We start from the raw sequence: 23,021 nt of genomic DNA, 5'->3' as shown, positions 1-23,021 counted from the left end.
CTTAGTTAATGTTTCAATTAAAAATCAAAATATCTAAAGTCTACCTCTAGTATGTCCTGTATGCCACTGTATTCTCTCATATATGCAATTTCTCAGTAGTCTTTGAGTCCATTTAATGAACTGTGTTGTCACCTGGTGTAAGTGTTGGTCTTGTGAAGTCCCAGTCCAACAAACACATGTATGGTTAACTTCATCGCTGTGCGGAAACATGTGAAGGAAAGCCAGTGATCTGCCTAAAATTTTGTATGATAGGAGCTAAGGTTCATTATGTTTCTCTGAAAATGCAAGCTCCATCTTGGCATTTTATGTGGCCATACTGCACATGCAATACAATGGGGTTGTCAATGTTTAAAGTATCAAAGAAAATCAAAAGTGAAAGATGGAGAAATCTTTTTTCTCATGATACCATCAAAATACAGGAAATGACCTAAGGTCAGGCATCAGGATGATCCTGTGTGAATTCCTGTTCAAAAGAAGTGTGGCCGACCTGCCTTGGAGGGATGTTGATTTTAAGAAAGAGCAACCATTTTAAGAAAGAGCAATATAAAAACAAATATAAAAATATATCTCAAAAAGTATCAAATTTTCACAAACTGATACCCTGGCTTGGAATTCCAGTATACAGTAAAAGGATGTAACCTGGATGTAGGCAGAACTGCTGTTGCTGTCCTGCACCTTCAGCTTTTCCAGAAGTTTAGTCTAGACTTAAAAATGTGTTTATAAGGTACTGTTTGGATGCTTAGATTAATGATTCTGCTGGTTTACATGTAGCAAAATTAATCATGTTGAGTTAACAGTGCACTTAAACTCCTTTGGCATTATTTGAATTAGATTTCACACTACTGAGCTGATGGTCTTGTGACACAACAGAACATTCATCATTTCCATGTGGGTGCTGTGTACACAGTGGAGGGGTAGCTCAGTCTTGATATATTTATATATATATATTGATATATTTATACTGTGAAAAGAAAGAGTTTACTTGGTGGGAAATGGAGAGCTGAAATTCTTAAGCCAACCCCCTCCAGCTATCATGAAAAATACTGGAAGGAAATAAAAAATCAAACAAAAGCCTGATATTCTTTATTTTTATTATAATTTTAACAACATGAGTAAATTGAAATCTGTAAGCAAAGCAATTACGTGAAGAGGGTCTAATAAAGTTGTTCAAGCTACAACCTACTTTGATTGTTGAATCAAACTGTATAAAGCAGGCTGCTTTGATGAGTTTTTAGCTTCCACGAACATAATTGGCAGTGACATCTTTTGCTTTAATGGCAATGGTCATCTGTGAGCTGGGAATCATAATCAGCTGAAAGTAAAAAAAAAAAAAAAAAGATAAAAATTGGTCACTACTACAAACAGGAAAATTGTTGAACCAACTCCTATCCTCAGTTCAGCTGGTGAAATCTCACCAGCTTCAGCAAGATTTGATTATTTTAAAATTCTCCCTGTCCTGAGTAGAAGACCAAGTCAAAATCTGTGGATCAGATTCTCAGAGGTTCCTGACTAAGGGTGGTTAAGGATCTTAGAAATGCCCAACCAAGCAACTCTACCCAATCACTATAAAGGTGTTTACAGGTTATTCCCAGAGGAAAAAATCTTCAGAGTTGGGACTACATTTCTTCACAAAAGGTACAGTTAGTGGAAGTCCTTGGACTTCAGGACAAACTTACAAGCCTAGACAGGGAGTTTTCCCAGGATCACAGCTATAATATTTGGCCTGTATTGAGGGAGGAGGAAGGATGGCATAATGTATTCAAATCAGGAAACAACACCCCATCTGCTTTGCAGCCACTAATGTAGCCCCTGGTAGCAGCTTTTTAATGTCACATCTCAAACCTTCAGAGAAGTGAAACTCATGGCATGTTCCCAAACCATGTCCTTCTTTGGTAGTGCTGGAAACCACTCATCTCCAATACACTAGGAATCTCTGTTTGATGGGTTTTGGTGTGTTCTCCCCTTTGGCAGCTTCTCCAAACCTCACCATCTACCAGCCAGCCTTATGAAACATGTGAAGCACCCCAGTCCTCCTGCTTCCAGCAACCTCACAACCCCTTCCCAGGGAGCGTGTTCTTCATTATTTTAAGGACAAGTACCTGCTTTGCTCTCCATCCAGGAGGCAGTGATATGCAGCAATGTCTTTCTCCAGCTGTTGTTTGCTAGTCAACAGATTTTCACGATCTCTCTGCTGCTGCTCGGTTTCTACTTTGATTTCTCCCATCTCTGCCTCCAGCTTGGAAATGACAGAGCCTAGGTTCTGCAGTTCGATGTCGTGCCAGTGCTTGGCATCATATAAAGAGTTCTCCAGACCCCTCTTCTGCAAGGGGAGGACAGCAGACAATGAATCAGTCAATTTCCATATGCTTCATAGTGATTTTTATTCAGATTTGGCCAATATCTCTATTAACTATATATATATTTTAAGAATTCCTTTCTTTAGCTACCTTGGTATTAGGTATTATCATTACAAAAGTTGAATATCTGCACTTTTACAAGGTGCAGATATTCCTGACATTGTCCAGTACTACGCTACTAAGCAATCTTGGTGAGATTGAGTATGAATACACTGAAGATGGAAATTTGGAGCCTGGTTGTCAAATGTGGTACACTTAGAGCACCATTTCAATCAAGAGGAGCCCAGAAATGTCTGGCATCTCTGGAAAGAGTATTTGATGTGTCAGAAGCCAGGACATTCCTCTGGCTGCCCTGGAGGACTCGAGACCCTGGCAGGGGGCTCAGAGACCCTGGCACGGAGTCAAAGACATCTGTGCCTTTGATTTTAACCCATGGAAACAATTACCAACTTGTGTGAAGAGTTACAGGCTACAAGGGTTTGAATTGAATGATAGTGAATTTATCACAGGGTGAAAATGTACAATTTTGAGGCTTTTAGAATGGGGGTTCAAGGGTCAAGACGGAGGAATCTGGCCATGTCCTGTCTTTCTCCTTCTTCTTGTCCTCCATCTTCTGCTGCAATGATGGCACTTTTGGATTGGTTTAGAGTAGAGACAAACTGCCTACATAGGTGATGGGTATTGGAAAATTATTGTAAATATAAAATACACATAGTTTTTAGTATAAAAAGATAACACCGCCCCGAGGGCAGTCAGTGTGCCTCAACCCAACCTGCTGGACAGAACTCCGCAGGTCGGAAAAAAAATGTTTCATATAAAAGAAAATAAACAATCTTGAAAACCAGAGCCAAGGAATCCCAACTTCTTCTTCAAGAGTGGGGCTGAGAAAAAAGACTTTTTAGTACCTCAGGAGCCATTCTAACAACTCAATACCCGAGATTGGTGGAAAATGGGATTCATTCTCAACTCTGCATCCCAAGCCAGGAATGCAGGAATGTTCCCCTCAGAGGCTGCGTTGAGTTCGCAGAGAATACACCCACTGAAAACCCAGAATTCCTTACCAAGGTTCTCAAAGATTCAGTTTCTGCTTGCAAGCTCTGTATTTTGCAGGCAGTTTCGTGGAACTCGGTTCTGAGGCCCTCCACCAGCTCTTCCTCCTGGGTCCGCACGGCAGCCGCCGTCTCAGCCTGTTGCTGGTGAAAGAAGGCGACTGTCATCACAACCTACACAAGTTATGGTTTAGCTTCCTTGCAGACCAAACTGACAGTAATATTTTCACAGTTTGTGGCAATCCTGACTCTAAGTTTGATTCCTGTGCATTAAATCCCTCAGTTGAATAATTCTGGAGACTTCTTAGTGTAAAAATTATCATATTTTCTAGGCATTTACTGTAAAACAGCTTATGCGTACAAGCATATTTATGTTATCCGTGTCAACAACAGCTGTTCAGAATTCATACTTGTATGTTTAAAATTATCTCTAAAGAGAAAACATGGCTGTAAGTGTTCATTTTATAGCCATACTATAATATTTCTTGAAAAGTTGTGTGTCTTCAGAACTACTCACACCTTAATTTTGCACATAAGATTCTATGAGTCAGACAGCAAGCCATATCACAGGGGTCAAAAAAAAATTTCTGTTAATTAAGTCCTAAGTTAATTATGCTATTTCCTGCTCTTATGGCTTGAGGGGTTTTATATGTGCTTAGTTCAGGTTCTTTGAAAATAGGTGAAGGAAAAAGTACCTTAGTAAAAATAGAATATCTGTATCTTTTAGTAAGGGCTGAGATCTAGGTTTTTTAGCCTGGAGCTCTGGGCTCTCTAGAAAATGGAGTTCTTCAGTCAAAACCTACATTTCTTGTAGTTAATGCTAAAATTAAACTATGCAAAATACTTCCATCCTACTCTGAAACTTCATCTTGACCCTGCTCTGGTTTTCTTTTATTTTAAAAGTAAGATTGAATTTTAAAAAATCTAGGACCATGCACCAAAAATAGGGATTATTTTGAATTACCATGTGAAGCCCACACCTTGCACATTGTGAATGAAATAGCTTCAGTGGGAAAAGGTCATTTAAATGCCAGTTAAGTCTCAAACATAAATTTAGATTTAAGAACCTATGTTGCAGAGGGCTGAATTTCAATCCAAGTACCAAACCTATCCTTTCCAGCAAAATGTACAGATCCTGTGTTTTCTGGAAATGCTTTTTTGGGGCTTGTGCTTACCAGGGACATAATTCTACCTGACTATTCCTGGTGAACCACTGATCAAGGACCTCTTCAGTAAATTGTGTCTCCTAAATTGTGTTGAGAGAGTAGTCTGCACCTTCTTGGGGTACGAGGACTGCAAATACCTCTTTTAGAGAGATACACAGGGAAGGGAATGTGCCTTTGCATCTATATTTTTAGCCTACACCCATTACCTGAATCCTGGCTTTGACATTTACCCTGCTGGTGGCCCAAATGCTACCTGTAAATCCAGCTTGCCCTCACCACAAGTGGTGTTGAAACCCTTGCAGGAGCTCTCCTAAGCTGTGAACGTGACCACAGTCGTGTGAACAAGAGAACAGGCAGATGGAGTAGATGGAGGTGGCTGCATCAGGTCCTGAGCACTCAGGAAGACACAGCAAGTGAGCACACACCGAATGCACTCTGAAGCTTTTGGGACACACAAGGTTTCCCCACCCTCCTTACAGGGTTACCAGCCCCAAGTGTCCATGTGCTGCTGGGCATGACACTTGGGCTCAGCTTTGGGGCTCCTGCTGTGGAGAAGTGCAGAAGTAGTCTGTGTGTCCTCTTCACTAGGCAATTCATGCTTTCTGGGGACTTTTCCTGAGATGCTCTATAAGGGAAAGGCTATACACGTGGTGACCACAAACAACTGGACTAATGGAGGGAGAGGATGAAATCATATTCCTAACTCTTTATCATGTTGGTGCTTGAGTTTCCTAGGAATCTGTGGATTTCAAGCATCTGTACAGTGCCAAGCCAAGCATTGTGCATGAATGCAGGATCCCTCGTTAGTCTGTTTTTCATGGACTCCAGATAATGAAAGAATGGTTAGGAATAGAACACCAACACCCAGAGTTGACCAGCGTGGTATCTAAAGAAAGAAAGTTACTTTGAAAAGCTCTTGAGAGTTCTGGGAAAGTTTTAGCAAAGTAGCAAAAAAGGGAGAAACAACCAGAATAATTCACAAGATTTTTCAGAACATTTTATGAAGACAAGAGAGAAAGCTGTGTATTTGTGTGCTCAGGGCAGAACATTTCCATGGATCAACAGCTGTTCAAGAGACAGAACATGAAGAGGAAAATGAAGGTCTAGTTCCATTAAGACAGAAGCTTAACAGCTTGATGCCTCAAGGTCTAGTGCGTTGGGAATAAAGCATGAATTAGAAGGATTTATGGATGACAGAAAACTATACAGATTAGCAATAAGCAGAGGTGGATGTTTGGAACCAAACTACATGAATGAACAGCACATCAGTAAGTAAAGTATCTTTCCAGGGAAAAATATTAAATACCATGCATGTCTTGCAAGGGTTTGAATCACTTGTGTCAACTTGGGGAAGGATTTTGACCACTACAGACAAAAAAGTGCACAGTTGAAACCAATGGACTTGAGTTTTGGGGTTACTCATCTAAAAAAGGCTAATGTTAAACCCCATTAGGTATGAATTTAAATTGGTGTGTTTTGATGCCCAAATATCCTTAAAAAATCAAGCCACACAAATCTAGTCAAAAGACAAAGCAAATGAGGCAAGGTAATTAGTCAGAAAAAACAAAAATACTGAAGTACTGCCTTCATGTCTAAGTCAGTGCTAGGACATAATTTAAAACAACTTGGTCTGAGCTGGTCACAGGTACATCAGAGAGTAGGTGCAGAAAAAGGAAATTAAAATATTAGGTGCCAAGGAAAACCTCACAGAAAGACACTGAAAAAATGGTAATGAAGACCCAAGGAGTGCAGGGAACTGCTCTACCTCCTGTGATGTCACAAAAGAGCAAGAGCAAGTTTTTCACTGTGTGGATTACCAAATTATACATCTCAACAACAAAAGATGATTTAAAACCACAAGCTTAGTTGGTAAAAGCTAAACTCTTGTCACCTGTGTCCATAGTAGTAATCTGAATTGATCTGTGTCTGTAGGAGATAAGGGACACAAAACTGGATCATCTGGATTACATTTGTGCAAAAAAAGCCCCTGGAATGTCTTACCAGAACCTGTGCAGAACCAGAACTGATCACTCCAGAAATCTGTGATATTCTGTTTCTTTGTTCCAATAAAAAACCAAACCAAAACAGGAACAACTGAAACTGGTAAGAGCTTAGGCTCAGATGGCTGAGTAGGGGTGGGTTGGGTATCAAAGACATGATAGAGCAGTGTACTAGGAGCTGTCAATTTTCTCACCAAATGATATCTCTGAGCAGCTAAAAGACCAGATATTGAAGGTATGAAAGAAATAGGAAGAAGAAGTTATAAGGGTGTTTTTGCACAGGAGGACAAGGAGGAGGAAGAAGCAGGACAGGCAAGTGGGAGCACTGAAGAATTTGGTGCCATCAGAGTGATGCTCATTTTGCAGAAACCTGGCAGTGGGTCAGGAACAGATTTTTCTGGGGAAAGCTCAGGAGCCACTGAGGATGCCCTGGCTTTTCAGGGCTGCATGTGCTTTGTATGGAGGCACTCTCCAGGCTCGTGCAGTTTGTTACTGTGTCACTCACTTCCTTTGGACTGTGTGAGCTGAAAATCAGGCCCCACAGACTAACTTTATGAAAGCTTTGCTTAATAAGTCTGGCATTCTCACAAACTTGATGGGACCTCTGGGATAAACCCTTCTGCTTGGCTTCTTGTATGTTTCCTAGCAATTTTGTCACAGGATTTTTCTTCTTTATTTTGAAAATTAACTCAGAGCTTGCACATGTGGTTGGTTTTGTTTTTTCTCACTGTTTGCCTTCAATACCCCCTACACTTCTCATGGCAGCTCTTTACCTTGGAACAGGGGGGATATGTTTATATGGTTTTGCTAAGTATTTCAACAGCACTGCTGCAGTTATGATTTCACAGAATTACAGAATATGCTGAGTTGGAAGGAACCCACAAGGATCATCGAGTCCAACTCCTGGCTCTACACAGGACCATCCCCAAGAATCACACCATGTGCTCGAGAGCATTGTCCAAACACTTATTGAGCTCTGTCAGGTTGGTGCTGTGACCACTTCCCTGGGGAGCCTGTTCCAGTGCCCAAACACCCTCTGGGTGAAGAACCTTTTTCTAACATCCAATCTAAACCTCCTCTGACACAACTTCAGGCCATTCCCTCGGGCCCTGTCACTGATCAACAGAGAGAAGAGATCAGTGCCTGCCCCTCCTTTTCCCCTCACAAGGAAGTTGCAGGCTGCAATGAGGTCTCCCCTCAGTCTCCTCCTCTCCAGACTGAACAAACCAAGTGAACTCAGCCACTCCTCACCAGGGTTCCCCTCAAGGCTCTTCACCATCTTTGTTGCTCTCCTGATTTACTTTGTCATGCTCTGTTGTAAGAGCCAGCTCGGAACGAGATGGGTTCTAACACACAGGATCATCCACTGAACTTAATGCTTCAGCTGTGCAAAAATACTTACTTTGGGAAATGAGAGATCCTTCATGACAGAGAAAAAGCTGTATTAAAAGGCTGAGTCTGTCTCAGACTCAGCCTCAGGAGAGGAGAACCCCTATTTAAAGGGAATGGCTATTATCATCACTTTTAATTTCTAAGTTAATATCTAGTTTTCCCTCTGCTGCCAGAGGGAAAAAATATCAAGGAGAGAACAAGGAGTCTGTAGTGTAGAGGGCAATGTGTTTTGCCCTTCTTATTTATAGACCCCTGTAAATTATTATGTGGAGGAACAGCCCTAGTAAGAAAGGTAATAACAGTGGCTTATCCTATACAGAAGGTATCAACTGATTAAGTTTGTTTTCCTTAGCCAACATTTCAGAGCCCTTGAAAGGCTCCCACAGATACCTGTGATATGAGCAGGGCCATTTCCACCAGTGCTTAATTCTGTGCATCTCAAGAAGGCCTTTATAAGTGCATTCTCCTTTGGACTCGGACCAAAATACTTTGAATTTTTAACATCTTTGTGTTTCAAAAAAAACCCAAAAAGCACCCAACCCTCAAAGATATTGCAGAATATTAGAGAGGTTTTGTGTTTGCTTGATATCCTGTGATGTTGGAGTGGGTTACAGAGTGCTGACCTTGGTACGGAGCAGGGCTCCTGTCTCAGCACGATTCTTTTCAATGTCTCTCTCCCAGTGGATTCTGATTTTTTCCAGAATGTCATCCAGGCCACTTCCCAGGGGAACATCAAGTTCTTCCAGCTGAGATCCAGCAAGCTGCTTGTATAATACCTTCACATCCTTGAACAAAAATAACAAACATAAAGAAAGTGAACTGGACAATTGAATGGTATCTTCAGAGAAGCTCCAGGAAGAGCTCATTTGGTGCCACAGAGACAGTAATTAGATTTGGCCCCAAAAGCTCTCTCTACATTAATGATTTAGTGCACTGAAGGGTTTCTTTTTCAGATGTGGATTTGCCTTGCTTCTGCACAGGGTCTTTTCCTGCAGATCTAGGGTACTGGAAGAGTTTTCCCCTTGGTGGAAAGAGACTGAAGCCCTGCACCAAGGCAGTGCCTGGAGCAGCCTCTCAACAGTGGCAAGTTTCTCCAGCAGCCAGTGCTTGAGACGTGCATGCTGCGCAGCTGGGACCCGAAATCACTACAAACATTGCCAGTAAAGGTGCAGTGTGGACTTTGGGCCAAGGAACTAACAGCTTACAGGATATCAGAAACTCCTCCCTTGCTGCTGCACCATGCAGGAGCACAAGCCTTCCAGCATCTACTGGGAGATACAAGATGTGCAAAGCAGCAGGAGCTCTACAGCCTCACAGTTTGTGTGAGACAAGTGTGTGTTTTATGCATGTGCATGTTAGATGAAGAGGATTCTCCTCTGTGGCAGCATTCTGTTCCTTCTTTAAATTTAAGTGCTCCAAAATAATGTAAGCAGTAGAGAATTAGCTGGTTTAGAATTGCACACTTAAAGGTAGCACATCAGTTGTACATTGTGTTCAGGAATGCAAGAATTAATGAGATTTTCACATGTATCTTAACTGTCTGGCACTGCAATCCTTTTATATCAGCCTGTTTATCTGTGTTATTGGCACAAAAAAAAAAAAAAAAAAGAAGTGTAAAAGCATCTGGGAATTGTATTTGTAAGCAATGGCCCCTGACAGTGACAATACTGGAAAAAATGGATGGGAATTATGTGAATTATGAACCTGCAAGAATGTAAACCTCAAAATGTGCCCACTCCAAGTTCACAAAACCTTCACAAGGACTTGGCATGGATTTGCTAGTGGGAGCACCAGTGGAAAGAAAGGTTTGAATTACTTCAGGAAACTCCTTGGGACTTTGTTTTGCCAGAGCTCAGCAATAGCTGCTTCTAGCCTTTATTCTGTGACTTCTCTTAAGCAGCTTCCCCTGGTCCTGCTGCCATGGGAAAACCAGGCATTCTGCAAATGCTCAGGTGCTCCCAAAAGGTAAAGAAAAAAGCATCTTTCCACTCTGCAAGGGCTCCTTGTTGGCTACATGAGGATCAAGATGGATCAAGGTGGTGTTCTCATTATGCCATAGCTACAGAGAACAGCATCAGGACCAGCTTTTCTGGTTTCACAACAGTCATTGCATTACTTGGAGGTTTAAAGAGGATCTCGTTTATTTGTACCATTTTTCTCATTACCCTCTTATCTAAAACAACTTCAATTTTCTCCTGCCATGCACTGGTGATGAAGCCACTGGTTATTTTCTGCAAAATGCCAGCCTTGGAATTAGACTGATGCAAGTAGGGAGCTGATGATGCAACCTCATCTTGGCAAGCCAGTGTTGCTGAAATCTTGTGGTTGGAGGAACAACTGGTAGGAAATGTGAGGTGGGATTGTACCTTGTTTTCATGAGCCATCACAATTCAAGCTCTACCTTACTTTTGAGGCACCAGCACAGCTGGTTGTTCTCCCTTATGAGGGATTAGTAACAGCTCCATATTCAAGTCCCCATGAATAAAGATGCTGATTTGTGTTCAATCCTGAAATCCTTGCCGAAGGAAGTAAACCACCTTCATGCAAATAGTGTTCGTGAATGCAGTGAGTAAGTGGAAAGTATTGCAAAATTGGGTAGTATGGGCTTCTCTTCTGGCTGCCTGTCTGTGGTGGTGCATCGTCCCCACCCACTGGGGCCTCTCTGTGGGTTCAGGAATTCTTTACAGACCTCACCCTGAATCAATCAACAGCTCCTGGGCAATTAAGTTTCCCTTGTGTTTATCAGAAACACTGTCTGTTCCTAGGAGCTTCTGGTTCCTAATAAAGGAAGCAGAAGAGATAGTCATCTATCCTAGAATAAACTTGGAATATTAGTTGCCCGAATCATAGCTCAAATGGAGCAATATTTTTGTTACCAGACTTCTGAGGAAAACTCCGGTAATTACCATCTTGGATTACAGCCAGGATGGAGATTGACAGGTGACTGAAGCCAATCATCTTGGCACTCTGTAAGCAGCAGTCCTGAGTGGGGCCCTTTGAGATCTCCTGGACTTCAGTGGGCTGTGAGCAGGAATCTCCCTCTGACTGGGGCACCTCTCGGAGCTAACAAGCTCTCAAGTTTGCAATACTCAATACTTGTTGCCAAATGCTCATTGATGGTAGGGCCTGGGATATCCTGACTACTCCTCAAGGCTCAGCCCTCACCTATTGAGGTGCAGAAGCATCTGACTTGATGCTTCTGAGATGCAGAAGCATCTGACTTGAGTATTGTACTGAACTTGAGGGAAATTTTTAACAGGCACCTTTGTACAAACTTCTTCATGTCTGTTTGTGTGAGTGTGTGAATTGGTTTAAATACTCTATAGCAAGTATAGTATGAATACTGCCATCCCAGATCTACAGTTAAGTTAGTGCTGTGCTTACAGGTAACCCTATTGGATCATTTTGTAAATGTTAAATTAGTCAGTGGTCAGGTGCTGACAAATCCTATAGCTATAAACCATTGACCAAGTCTGAGGTCAAGTTTGGACTCAGCTGCACCTAATCTCCATTAGGAGTTCAGAAAGCAAGGGGGTCTGCTCTGAACCTCATGACTCAATGGGAAGGCCTCCCCTAACCCTTTTGAACATTTATCCTTTAGCACCTTTACCCTCTGCATCCCCAATTTCCATATAAACTATTCTAGATTGATTCTATTCAAATTTTCCTTTGTGAGCTTCATTATATAGTAAGTAATAAAATGAACCTTGCCATCAAAGTTAAATTGCACTTTCACATCTCATATAAACCTGCTTTTGCCAGCACCTTTGATGATGATTCTTTAGAGGCACTCCTTCCTGCCACTGTCCCTGTGACTTGCTTCAGTGTAGGGCTTCTCAAGAGAGACTCAGTTTTGGGAACTGAGTGTCTTGCTAAGTCAAGCAAGGTATTTTCATAACAACCTGGTTAATGCTCAACATCAGTGCAGCAGGACCAGAGCTGGTGCCCTGCACATGCACTTTCTCCTTCCATCAGATCTCACTGCTGAGATGTCCACACGCACGACTGTGCAGCCCCTTGACCATCATGGAGTGACTGACAAGGAAATGAAGGGACTCTTCCATGTCACATTTATCAAACGAGAAAGGGTTAACACCTACATGTAAGTCATTTGATAATGCCTCAGGGGTTAGTCCTCTGAGTTAAAAGAGAAGGAATAAATAGGAGTAGGTTCCAGGAAAATCCCCCAACCCCCCCTGCCCAGACACAGCAGGTGGAGTTTTTAATGTTTGCTTTCCACATGTATAATGTATGTATGATACCATGTATGTATATGTATGATACCAACCAGATGAAACAGGCACACATTGTCTTTGCAGTATCCCGAGTCTGCACTTACTTCTTCATGATTCTTTGACAGCATAGCTAGTTCTTCCTTCATGCTTTCTATCTGACTCTCCAGATCCATTTTGGTTAAATTAGCATCATCAATCACTTTATATAGGGAATTAATTTCATCTTCCACTGCCTTTCTGAATGGCTGCTCATTTTCATACCTGCAGAGAAAAAAAAAAAAAACCCAACCCAAACTTCAACACAGCTCAACTGAGCAAGTAAAACAATTAGCAAATATGTCCCAGACAGAGGCACAGAAACAAAGACAATATGACAGTATACTTTGCTCTCACCTTATCTCTTTCTACTTGAAGTTAACTGCCTGAAGTGCCCTGCCATTAATTCAGAGTGTAAGAAAACAGGTCAAGTTAGCAGTATGTGCTATGGTGGTTATCAACCTGATAGGATTCCAGAAAAAGCATGGAGAGAGTCATGGTTTCTTGCTAGATCTGATATTTATCTACAGTATCACCATGGGTGGCTTTTTCCCAGTTGTCTTGGCTGTAAAATGAGAACAACAACTCACTTGTCTACATAAAAACCTTTTAGAGCAATGGTTAAAGAAAAAACATCAAGCATTACTTTTACTGACAGACGCTGATGGAAGTCTGGCCTATGTTCCAGGGTCCTGGCCCATCCCTAAGACCAAAACCCAGTAGTATCAAAATAAAGAGGAAATTTCTGTGGTTGGTTTGTCAGCTAGAATTGCTGTTGGAACAAACAGCTCATTTCCAAACCATGTCTGTAATGGTAGAGAAATTTTGGCAAGCACTTTCCATTCCAGAGCAGTGCTTGCTGCATTGCTCCTGTTTGTAACTTTTTGGTTTAGGCTTTTTATTGAAAATGTGGATTGCATTGTGAATCTCCTTGGGTGGGAGACATTTGTGCCAAACCTGTCCAGCCTGGGGACCTGGAGGAGCTGGCAGGTTAGCTGGGAACCTGCTTCATAAACAGTTTGCTCCTTGATGATCCCCTTCATTGCTGGGAGTTTAAAGCCTGGGAGAGTGGCAGTTGATCTCAGGAGGTTTCACTATGCAGTAGATTGATTCAACATTGTTTTTGTTATGCAGACTGCTTGTCCAAGTCAGTTGACACTTCTAAAAAGTATTTTTTTAAAACTACACAAAATATTAATGTAAGTTGCTGGATGTAAAGCCAAATGAGTATCTCAGAATTGTACTTTTCTGAAATAAAAGGCAAATTAAAAATGATTAAAACATTCTGGTTTTATGATTAAATAAAATAATGCCAGAGAGAGAGAAAAAGAAGTTTAAGGGATGATAAAAACCGTAGAAGATAAAATCAATTAGTTTGAAGTATGTTTTTTTGTGTAAGAGCTTGCAAAAAGCTATTTGTAAATGAATGAGACCATTATGAGTAAAAAAAGCTGGAAGGATCACATCTCCTGAGTAAAATCTAAAGAGGTTCATGCACTCATACACATGACTATCAGGCTTTTCCAAATGAAAGACAATAAAAAAGTAGTTTGCCAGTGTTTAAAATCTTCTTTTATTTCTTATTTTTCTCAGTAAAGTAAAATCAGCACAGGCCATTTCTGTTTTCTTGTCTAACATTTCCACCCATGTGTGTGGTAGTGCAGTTTTCACTTTGTGGCTGTAGCAGAATGATTGTTACTCCCAAAACCACTTGGTTTTGGCACTGAAGTACTGAAAATTACAACTAAAAAGCACATGGAATTTCATCTTTATAAAATGCCAACCCAATTTTGACTGAATACTGGTTCTCTCAGCGAGAGACCAATGTCTGTGTTAAGACTAGCTTAGGTCATTTTGCTTGTGGTTGTGCACATTTTTGTTACTATGAATCTTCAAAATCTTCCAAAATAATGTTAGCACCATCCTTATTTTTCTCCCAAATCAGGGTGTTGAATATAAATGTGCAACTTAAAAAACAAGCCCATTCTACTCACTATCATTACACCCTTACAAATTAAGCGTTCACAAGGGCAAAGTTTAAAGAAAGTGGCCATCTGGGTGCCACCACAGGACTACCTGTCTTTAAAATCTTCAGCACAGGCTTGAATATTCTCGGTGTGCAGCATAAGACGAGCATTTTCAAGGACTGCTTCACCCACCTAGAAGAAAGATACAACAGAGCTCAAGCAGTGAACAGTTTCAGCACATGTATCTTAAGCAGATGTACAGCTTTGATTCTGAAAATAATCCTTCATCCTGGGACTGTTCAAGTGACTCATTCCAGATAACTTAAACAATTATTTTTGTACATATAAGTTCACAAATTCTTGGCAAATAGGCTCTAATTTGTCATCAAACTGCTCATTCCTCCTAAGCCCTCATCTTCTTGTAGCAACACATTTATTCTGATCGCCAGCTCTTTGCAAGGGGCAAAACTCATTGCTGTGCTCAAGGTACTTTCATCATTTAAGTCCCACTTATACTTTCTAGGTACAATTTAAGCAGCACTTATGCAGTTCCTATTCTACTTCCCATATTAGCAGTCCTCTTCAGGGTCGTCCTCCTCAGGGAGCCACGGAATACTTGCTGCTCATGCCGCCTGCGAGCCCTCCTCAGCTCCCAGAGCGTCGTTTTCCTTCTCCTAGGGGATCCTCTAGGCTCTTGCGATAGATATGAGACCTGAGAAGCCTTCAAAGATTATTACACTGATTGGAAAGATCGTGCAAAGCAGACTGTGGCATCATTGCTATGGCTCTGGGGTGTATCTCTAAACGTCCAAGAGGTACTTGAGGGGTAAGTAAACCTGAAAGGCTTGTGACTTAGCAGCTTGTAGTGATTCAGGAAGGTTATATAAAATGATACAAAGGAAAAAAAAGACCACTGCCTGCCCTGGAGTCACACGTGCACTGAGCTATGACCATGCAGAATTCAGTACCAGGCTTAGAGTGATCACCTCTGCAAGTGTTTGAGAGCTCCAGTCACCCCATGATCCATGCTGTCACTCTGGAAAAGCTGAACTGAACATTTCTTTGGTCTTTCTCAGGAGACACCCATGAAGATTTGCAGTTAAAATTAAATCATCTCATGAATAAGATCAGATTTTTAAGCTGGCCAGGAGAGTTCTTCAAGCAGAAAAATCTTTCCTTAGATAATTAAGTCTGTAACTAAGATTGCAAATCACCCAAAGCATCCTGCTCCTCCAAGGTGAAACACACCATGCATTGTGGAAACATAAAGGCTGCATCCAGACAAGTGGATCTCAAGTGGGATTGTTGCCCTATGTTCCCACCTGCCCTGAGGCTGCTCGGTGATGGGGTGAAGGTGGGCATGCAAGGCTGAAGCATTTCTAGGTGGTAATTAACCTTTACCTTCATGGAGAATGGCTTACTGCTCCAAATGTCTTACAAATGTTTGGACCAACAAATATGTAATACCTGAAAGCATCTGATAAGGAGAAATGTGGAGAAATAACCTGTTCTTCACTATCCCTTATGTCCGTAATGAATCAGGAAGTTAAAAGCACTCTACATCTTTTCAATCTGATGAGGAACAAGAGTTTAAAAAGTGGTTTTCTTCATTCTTCCCTACTGTTAGGAAAAAACAGGGAAGGTGGTTGGGGGCTGGAGATTGTTTCACACCATTGCATGGGAAACCTATTTTTCTTCAATAACTGTGGGATTTCTTGGCCTATTCCGAACAATATGATAGAGGGATAGGCCATCTCAGAGACATCCAGTTCTAACACATTTCATTTCATGATAATAGCATCTGGACAGAGGACAGGCTCTGTAAATACTGCTGCTTGGGGGGAGTGGGGGGGAGGGAGGCAGGGGGAAGCCCCAGTTTGGGCATGGGAAATTGGGGAGTGCAGCAAAAGCACAGGACTTAGAGATGTCACGAAAGCCACAGGTGCAGGCAAAGAGATGGTCCCTCACCCTCACCGCACACCAGCCAGCAGCACACGAGTACAGAAGAATTCTGTGTGCTTGTTTGCACACAGAACTGGCTGCTCTTCATTGTTCAGCCCCCTATTTCCTTCTCCCTGATCTTTTTGTAGCCCCACTTTACCAGCACTATCCTAACTCCCCAGACCCTGGATTCTCCATCTGTGGCATTTCGGAGCAGCTGAACAGAGCTGGGGCTTTGGGGACATGCTGCTCTTCTGTCCTCAGGTTCCCTTGCACCAGGACACCTGAGTTTCTCCCAAAGGATGGAAAATTGACATTTACTCAGCACAGAAGTAGAGGGACCTCTTTGACACAAGCTCTGAAATCTTAGTTCCCTCTGATTTGCATGAGCTGTGAAAGCCCTTTCCTAGGCTCCAGAAGAAATCTAAGTCTTCCATCAGGGCTCTTTTGTATGATGTAATTCTCCTATTAATCAACAGTTGGATGCAAACACACAGCATTACTGAGACAGATTTGTAGCCACTTTGCTGACACGTATACTAAAACACATGATGCAGCAGTTTAGGAAACACCCTTCTTTGTGTCCATTGGGAATGAGAGGCCTTGCAATGCTGCAAGCACTTAGACATTGCCTCCTCTGCTTGTAAAGCAGAAGGCAGTGCTGTCCTGCCTCACAGAACTTCTGGGAGGCTTAAGTCACTGATGCACATTCAAAGAGCCAAAATGGGAAGAGTTAAAAAAATGCAAATATCATTACTAACAATAGCTCCTTTCAGTCACACATTGTCTTTCAACACTCAGTTCTGTGATACACATACACCTTTTGATCACGATTTTTTCTAGCTCTTGAATTAACAGTGAATATTCATGGTATTAAACAACTACAAAGCAGCAACAATTTTCTTTGATTTTATTGTGATTCTATGGACATGAAAATGCAATATTAACTTTTTGGAAGAAAAGTCGCATAAAAATCTGCATTGACATGCTGGCCCATTTCCTGGGTTAAAACTGGCATCAAGGATAAAGCAGCTGCTTCAAGGGAGTGGGCAGATGCCAGACTGAAGTCATACAGACCCAGGGAGAGTTTACTCCTTATCCCTGGTGACTAGCAGCTTCTGATTTTTAACAGAGATTTCGTCAAGTTTGGCATGGCAAGATTTACTATACCCTTCAAATTTTTAGCTGTGCTTTATCTGTAGCTTTGTATTCTTTTGCTGTTCTTACAAAAGTCTAAATCCTTTCTGTCTGCTACTAAATTCATGGCCTCAGGTGTGGCCTGTGATAATGAATCTCATGGTTTAATTATTCATGGAATGGAAACTTCTCTGGCTTTTAAGTTCACTTCAGTAAAGCAAACGCCTCCATGGGGAAAGATCGGAAGGTGTCGATCGAGTCTTTCCTTCCAAACACACAAGGAAATAGTTGAGACCATTGCCTCCAACGCATTTTAACTCACAACTAAAATCAGGCTAAAAGCCTGCAGCCCACTGCCAAGCAATAAACTCTAAATGTTCTTGGTCACGCTTTCCATGTTGAACCCTTTCTCAGAGCCTGAAGGAGGAAACCTCAAAGGCAGCAAGGGCAGCATTTGTTACATGGCTTCAGGAAAGGTAATACCTGGAGAGAGGCTGAGATTGATGGCTGCTTTCCTGATTCCTGCTGCATCCAGGGAAATTCAACTTCGTGTATACATCAAATATTTTATAAGTACACAGGACTGCATCAAAGAATGCCTGGTTCTCAAAGCAGGAGATACCTCTTCAAGAAATGATCTGTAAAACTGTAATGTTGCCCAAGCACAAGGAGAAAACCTTACAGCCCCTCACAGCTGCCTGTGAAGGCAGCCCAAATTTATGCTGTTGGAGGTGGCTGAGAGAACATGATTAAAACTAATTCACTGCCATCCTCTATAGGGCAGTTGATCAAGCTTTGTGCCCATTTTGTGGGAGTTTGTTGTACCCTCAGATGAGTAGCAGAGTGCTATTTCATGCATTTACAGGCACTGATCACGCACTGTGTTGTGCCAGAGTGTGTCACAAGTAACACTCAGAGGCTCTTCTGACCCTGCAGCAAATAAATTAGTGGGGGTGAGTCCAAATGTGGCAATTCCTCAGGCTGTTAGACCTGCATATTCTCCAGGCTTAATATTCACACTGACTAAATGCTGATAGAAAGGCCAAATGCAAATAAAAGTAGCTCCACAGGAAAACTCTGGAGGTCTTTCAAATGCTCCCAACCACGCACGGGATGTCATGATCAGTCACAGCAGTGATAAATCTGGTCCAGGATGTTGATTCCTTCTTTTGCTTGTGTGTTTACTCCTGTGATCTGAACTGCACTATGTGTCATCTCATAGACAAAATAAATGTCTGTGTCTCCCATTCAGCTATAATTGAGCAATCATGGAGGCTGACCTACTCTCTTCTCTCTGTAAACTCACTCAGATTGTTTCAAGCATCCACTTCTGCCAGGTGCTGCCCTGTTCCCTGGGAAGGAATTGCCATTGCAAACAGTCTCCTATTCTGCAGAAGAGACACATTTGATTAGAGATAGAATTTTGCACAAGAAGACCAGGATGAAGCCCAGAGAGGAAGAGTATGCACAGGGTAAAATTTATATTTCTGTCATGAAATTGTAATTCTGTCATATGAATTCCTCTTGGCAAGGATTTCTCATTTCCCTCTTTTCCTGCAAAAATCCTCTCTCTTTGTCCCAGTTAGTGTGTGTCCACCTGCTCTGCTAAAAGCCAGCTGCCCAGGTGGGTAATTAACCCTGTGAGCTGGATAGTGATTTTCCATCATTCAGCTCTCACCAGTGATTCCCTACTGCAGCCATAGCTCTGACAATTGCCAGGAAACACGAGTGGTTTTTCCTGAGGGACCCTGTGCTCACACACACCCTCTGAGTCACTCGCTGACTCGTTTTTCCCTCAGCTCTGTGTTTGGGAGATGTGCTGGCACCAAGCTGCTTTTGCTGGCAATGCAACTACGCGAAATCTGGGATGCTGGAGCACATCCCAGGAAGGGCAGGAGGGAAATGGGACTTCAGGTCTGCTGGGGTCTCTCCTGTGCCACTGTAGAGATGGGCCTGTCACATTTGTGATTTTGAGACCAGGAAAGTCCTTTGTGGCTGTGTCCGTTTCTTCCCATTCGCAGGGCAAGAGGAAAGGGCTGCTGCTTAGACCCCCTCCCAATCTTTGCTGTTTTTTGTTCAAAAACTGTCCCTATCATGAGTGCTTGGGCTAATCCAGGTGCTGCCTGAGTGGTTTTTTCCCCAAAACTTTCATAGCTGCTTTATGCAAATGGCACCAAGGAGTTTTATGGCTGCCAGGCATTTCTCCCCACTGAACCCATGGGCCTGGCTGGGAATGAGTGGTCAAATTTTACAAGAAGCTGAAAATGGGGTATGCCAATTTTAAAGAAATCAAGGTGGATGTGGACATCTGCAGAAAATCTGAATATATTTACAAAAATTACATTTAGGAATGTATCTGCCAGGTGTCCCTCATTTCTGCTACACCTTGCTCCTGAATGCCTTTTCCTTTTCTGTTTGGGATGTGTTGTGGCAGGAGGGTTCTGACTTGCTGTGCCTTCAGCTGTTTCTGCAGCAACTGATTTTGACATTATTTTAATAAATGTAGTGGTTTTGATGTTGATGCTGGCATAATTTTACCAATTAGCTCCAGGACGAATGAGCTAATTGGTGTTTGGGCTGGATAGGGTCCTACTTTCATTTTGGGTTTAATGCTTAAATAAAAAAAGCAAAGAAACCTATTAATCAGAATTGAACATAACAGCTTGGATCACATCCGTGAAAGACAAAACCCACTAAGTGATGCCTCTTTTATTGATTTAATTGAAGCAATTCAGAAGATTTTATGTGCTCTCTGATGTGTTTTGATAGTTAAATAGATATGGATGATGCTAATCTTTTTCTCTTCTATGATACTCACAAATGCTATTACTACATGGCTTTATTTTTCTGATTTTCATATAGGGAGAGCCCGATATTCAGGCTAGATTTCATTATGAGATGTTCTTTTTCATTCATAAAAAAGAAGTAGAGGCAAGGATGACTACAAAGGAAGGTTGAAAGGAAAGCAATTTGGATGAAAAATTATCATTTTTGCAGGTTCATCTGCACTGCAATGTTGGGGGTTATATAATGAAAAAATCAAGCAGTCCTCCTAAATGGTTCTTTCCTATGGTTTCACATTTTTGGGCTTAACCATTAATCCTGGTAGGATTTACAGGTGAAGTCTACAACTACGAAATGCGACACTTGTCTGGAGAACATGGGATGGTGGCTGCAAAGGATTAACTCCTTGTCCCTATCCAAGTCCCCATCTTCTCCAGTGAGATAATAGGTTCAAGGAGATGCCTTTTTGCGCTCCAGATTCAGAGCACCCCTTTGCTTCAGCAGCTTCTCCCTTCAGGAAGCAATGATGTCATTTACTAGTACTAAAAGGTAGCAACTTTAAAAGCTGGTGCTTGACTGGGTGTTTCTGCTGACACGATCTTTGTTCAACAGCTTATGCCAATATTCAGGGTTCAAGCAACGTTTGCAGTGTTCTGGGAGAACACCTGCCCTAAAAATGCAAAATAAAACTGGCCAGCCCAAGTTAAAACACACAATTGTCCCAGGTGACCTAAAGTTGGCTTTCAGGCTTTCAGAAGACCCAGTGATGGCATTTTCTGTGCCTGCACAAGCGCTGCTGGGAAGAGGAGTGTGAGATGCCAGACTCCGGGTCTTTGGAATCCTATCTGCTCCCACTGTCTGGGAGCTGGGAAGCCAGGCTTGTGTGGTGCACCAAGACCTCAGCAGACAGAGCCCTGTGTCTGCTGCAAGCAGGACATCAGCCTGCAAGGCCTTACTGGCCAGCAAAAGGAACTCCTTCTTGTCCATGAGGTCAATACAGACACTATTTCACACCCCCACAATAAACATCTGTGCCGTATGGAGAAGGTGGGAGTAAGGGATGGTGGGGTGATGGCAAAGGAAAGGAAGGGAGTCACTCATTTGTAGCCATGTAATTATTATTTTTAAATAAATAGAGCTTTTGAAAATGTTATTAAGCCAACAAGGGAATAAAGTAAAAATCTGAATTGCTGATTAAAAAAAAACCAACCCCACAACGTGCTCATAATATAATGTTGAGGGATAACCTGATAACCTAATTCAGTCCTAGCAGGTCTCTTTCAATAATTTTGATACTCAGTGTAATAACCACAGGCTTAAAATAAGGGGGAAAAAAAAAGGAAAAAAAAACCACCCGTTCTAACCAGCCCAGACTTCGGCGCCTTGGGGTGCATTTCAATCGCTCCCATGCGCACGATGCCTGAGGCAATTCTCCCGCTTAATAGGCATAATAATGCTAATTATCATGAAGATAGATTTTGAACCCTCTGTCTAGGGCTCCTCGCCCTGAAAGCAGAAGGCATTCACGAGCTCCGGCGCTCACCTGGTGGTAAATCGCCTCCCAGTTCTCCCGCAGCGCTCCCCAGCTGCTCACGCTGGCCGCCTTCTTGTCCAGGTAGACTCTGATGTGCTCCTCCAGCTCCTGGTTGACCTGCTCGAGAGCTCGCACCTTCTCGATGTACTCCACCAAGCAGCCGTTCAGGCTTTCGTAGGAGAGACCCCTGCCCTTATCCAGCCCCGGGGCCAGGGGCACGGCGGCGGCGGAGCTGCGGAGACCCTGGAGGAAGACGCTGCTGATGCCCAGGGCTCTACGGGACACTCGGGTGCCCAGGCTGCTCACGCCGCCGGTGGGAACGGTGCCCACGTAGACGCCGGGGGGTCTCGACAGGCTCCCTCCGCCTCCGACGCTCACCCGGCGGCCGGGCGGCCCCGAGCTCTCCGCCGTGGAGGTGGAGGGCTGCTGCCCCAGGAAGGACGACCGGCGCCTCGGCAAGGGCATGTTGTCGCTCCAGCCTGCCGAGCACCGCCGCTCAGCCCGGCCGCCTGGCCCCGCACTGGCGGGAGGGATGTGCCGAGCCCAGCAGGTTGGGGCTCGCCTGGGATTTCGGCTTTGTGCGACGGCTTTCTGGAAGGGGGGCTTTGTGCCGCCTGGGAGCACCCGTCACATTGTCCGGGCGGCTGCTGGGTCAGCAATCCCATTTCAGGGGAAATCTCCCTGCTGCTGCTGCTGCAAATGTGGCAGATGAAAAGCACAATGGTGTTTACGGGCACAGCGGGACGGGGATTCAGTACAATGTACGTGTTAAAATACCAGCAGTGTTTTCTACGCTGACACCCGGATGATTTCCTACCCTTATAGCCACAGGTATCCAGTTATATACTACAAATGCATCTGCTTCTCACACCAGTGCTTGCTCCAGACATAATCTACAAGACATTTCCTAGCTTAGCAAAACCCAAACCTCCGTGGAGTCACCTGGGCCACAGCTGAGCAGAACCGAGCCAGCCTTTTGCTGCTGCAGAGTATTGAATGTTCCCTTGTGTCTGCTGCAGCTTCTGGGTTTCTCTGCAATTTGGCTTCACTACCCACCCAAGGCATATTGACACAATCCCAGCAGATTTTTTAGGGACAAGCACCCTCATGTCCATCCCTTCTCAGTCAGTTTAACTTCACATAATCAATTGCACTTTGCCTGCTCAGCAAAGGCCTGTTTCACTTCTTTGCCTCCGTAATGTGGTGACAAAGTGAGGTAACTGTGAATTAAAGGAAAAGGGCAAAACAATCCTAGAGACTTATTGCAGGGAAAAGGGGAGATTTCCCCTGCTCTTCTTTTTATGTCACTATTCTTTAGCTACTAGTGATCAGGTGGGTAGCTTATAGGTAATAATAAGAAATAAGTAGGATGTGTTCCTGGTACAGTGCAATCCTTCACAACACAATGTTAGGTCTGGCTTTT

At 42.9% G+C, this 23,021-nt stretch overlaps 1 protein-coding gene across 1 annotated transcript; it reads right to left on the bottom strand.

Moving 5' to 3' along the window:
* Positions 1 to 1,092: 1,092 nt before the first annotated feature.
* BFSP2 (beaded filament structural protein 2) lies at positions 1,093 to 22,063 on the bottom strand. Its single transcript, XM_036378566.2, has 7 exons — positions 21,608 to 22,063; positions 14,312 to 14,394; positions 12,304 to 12,460; positions 8,588 to 8,749; positions 3,419 to 3,550; positions 2,100 to 2,320; positions 1,093 to 1,312 (listed from the first exon to the last, which is right to left on the bottom strand). Exons 1-7 carry the CDS (start codon positions 22,061 to 22,063, stop codon positions 1,309 to 1,311), a joined length of 1,215 nt encoding a protein of 404 aa, XP_036234459.1. The 3' UTR covers positions 1,093 to 1,308.
* Between the last annotated feature and the right edge of the window lie 958 nt (positions 22,064 to 23,021).

Source organism: Molothrus ater, chromosome 1 (assembly GCF_012460135.2).
Source record: "Molothrus ater isolate BHLD 08-10-18 breed brown headed cowbird chromosome 1, BPBGC_Mater_1.1, whole genome shotgun sequence".
NCBI lineage: Eukaryota > Metazoa > Chordata > Aves > Passeriformes > Icteridae > Molothrus > Molothrus ater.
The sequence above is the reverse complement of the archived record's forward strand: the minus strand, read 5'-3'. Positions and strand labels throughout refer to the sequence as shown.

What these genes read in the sequence shown, in the direction of transcription:
- BFSP2 (XM_036378566.2), bottom strand. Translation starts at nt 22,063, where the DNA reads ATGCCCTTGCCGAGGCGCCGGTCGTCCTTCCTGGGGCAGCAGCCCTCC. An exon ending in GGGAGGCGATTTACCACCAG is followed by an intron (nt 14,395 to 21,607) that starts GTGAGCGCCGGA and finishes TCTTTCTTCTAG; the next exon opens with GTGGGTGAAGCAGTCCTTGA. An exon ending in CTGAATCTTTGAGAACCTTG is followed by an intron (nt 2,321 to 3,418) that starts GTAAGGAATTCT and finishes CTCCCCTTGCAG; the next exon opens with AAGAGGGGTCTGGAGAACTC.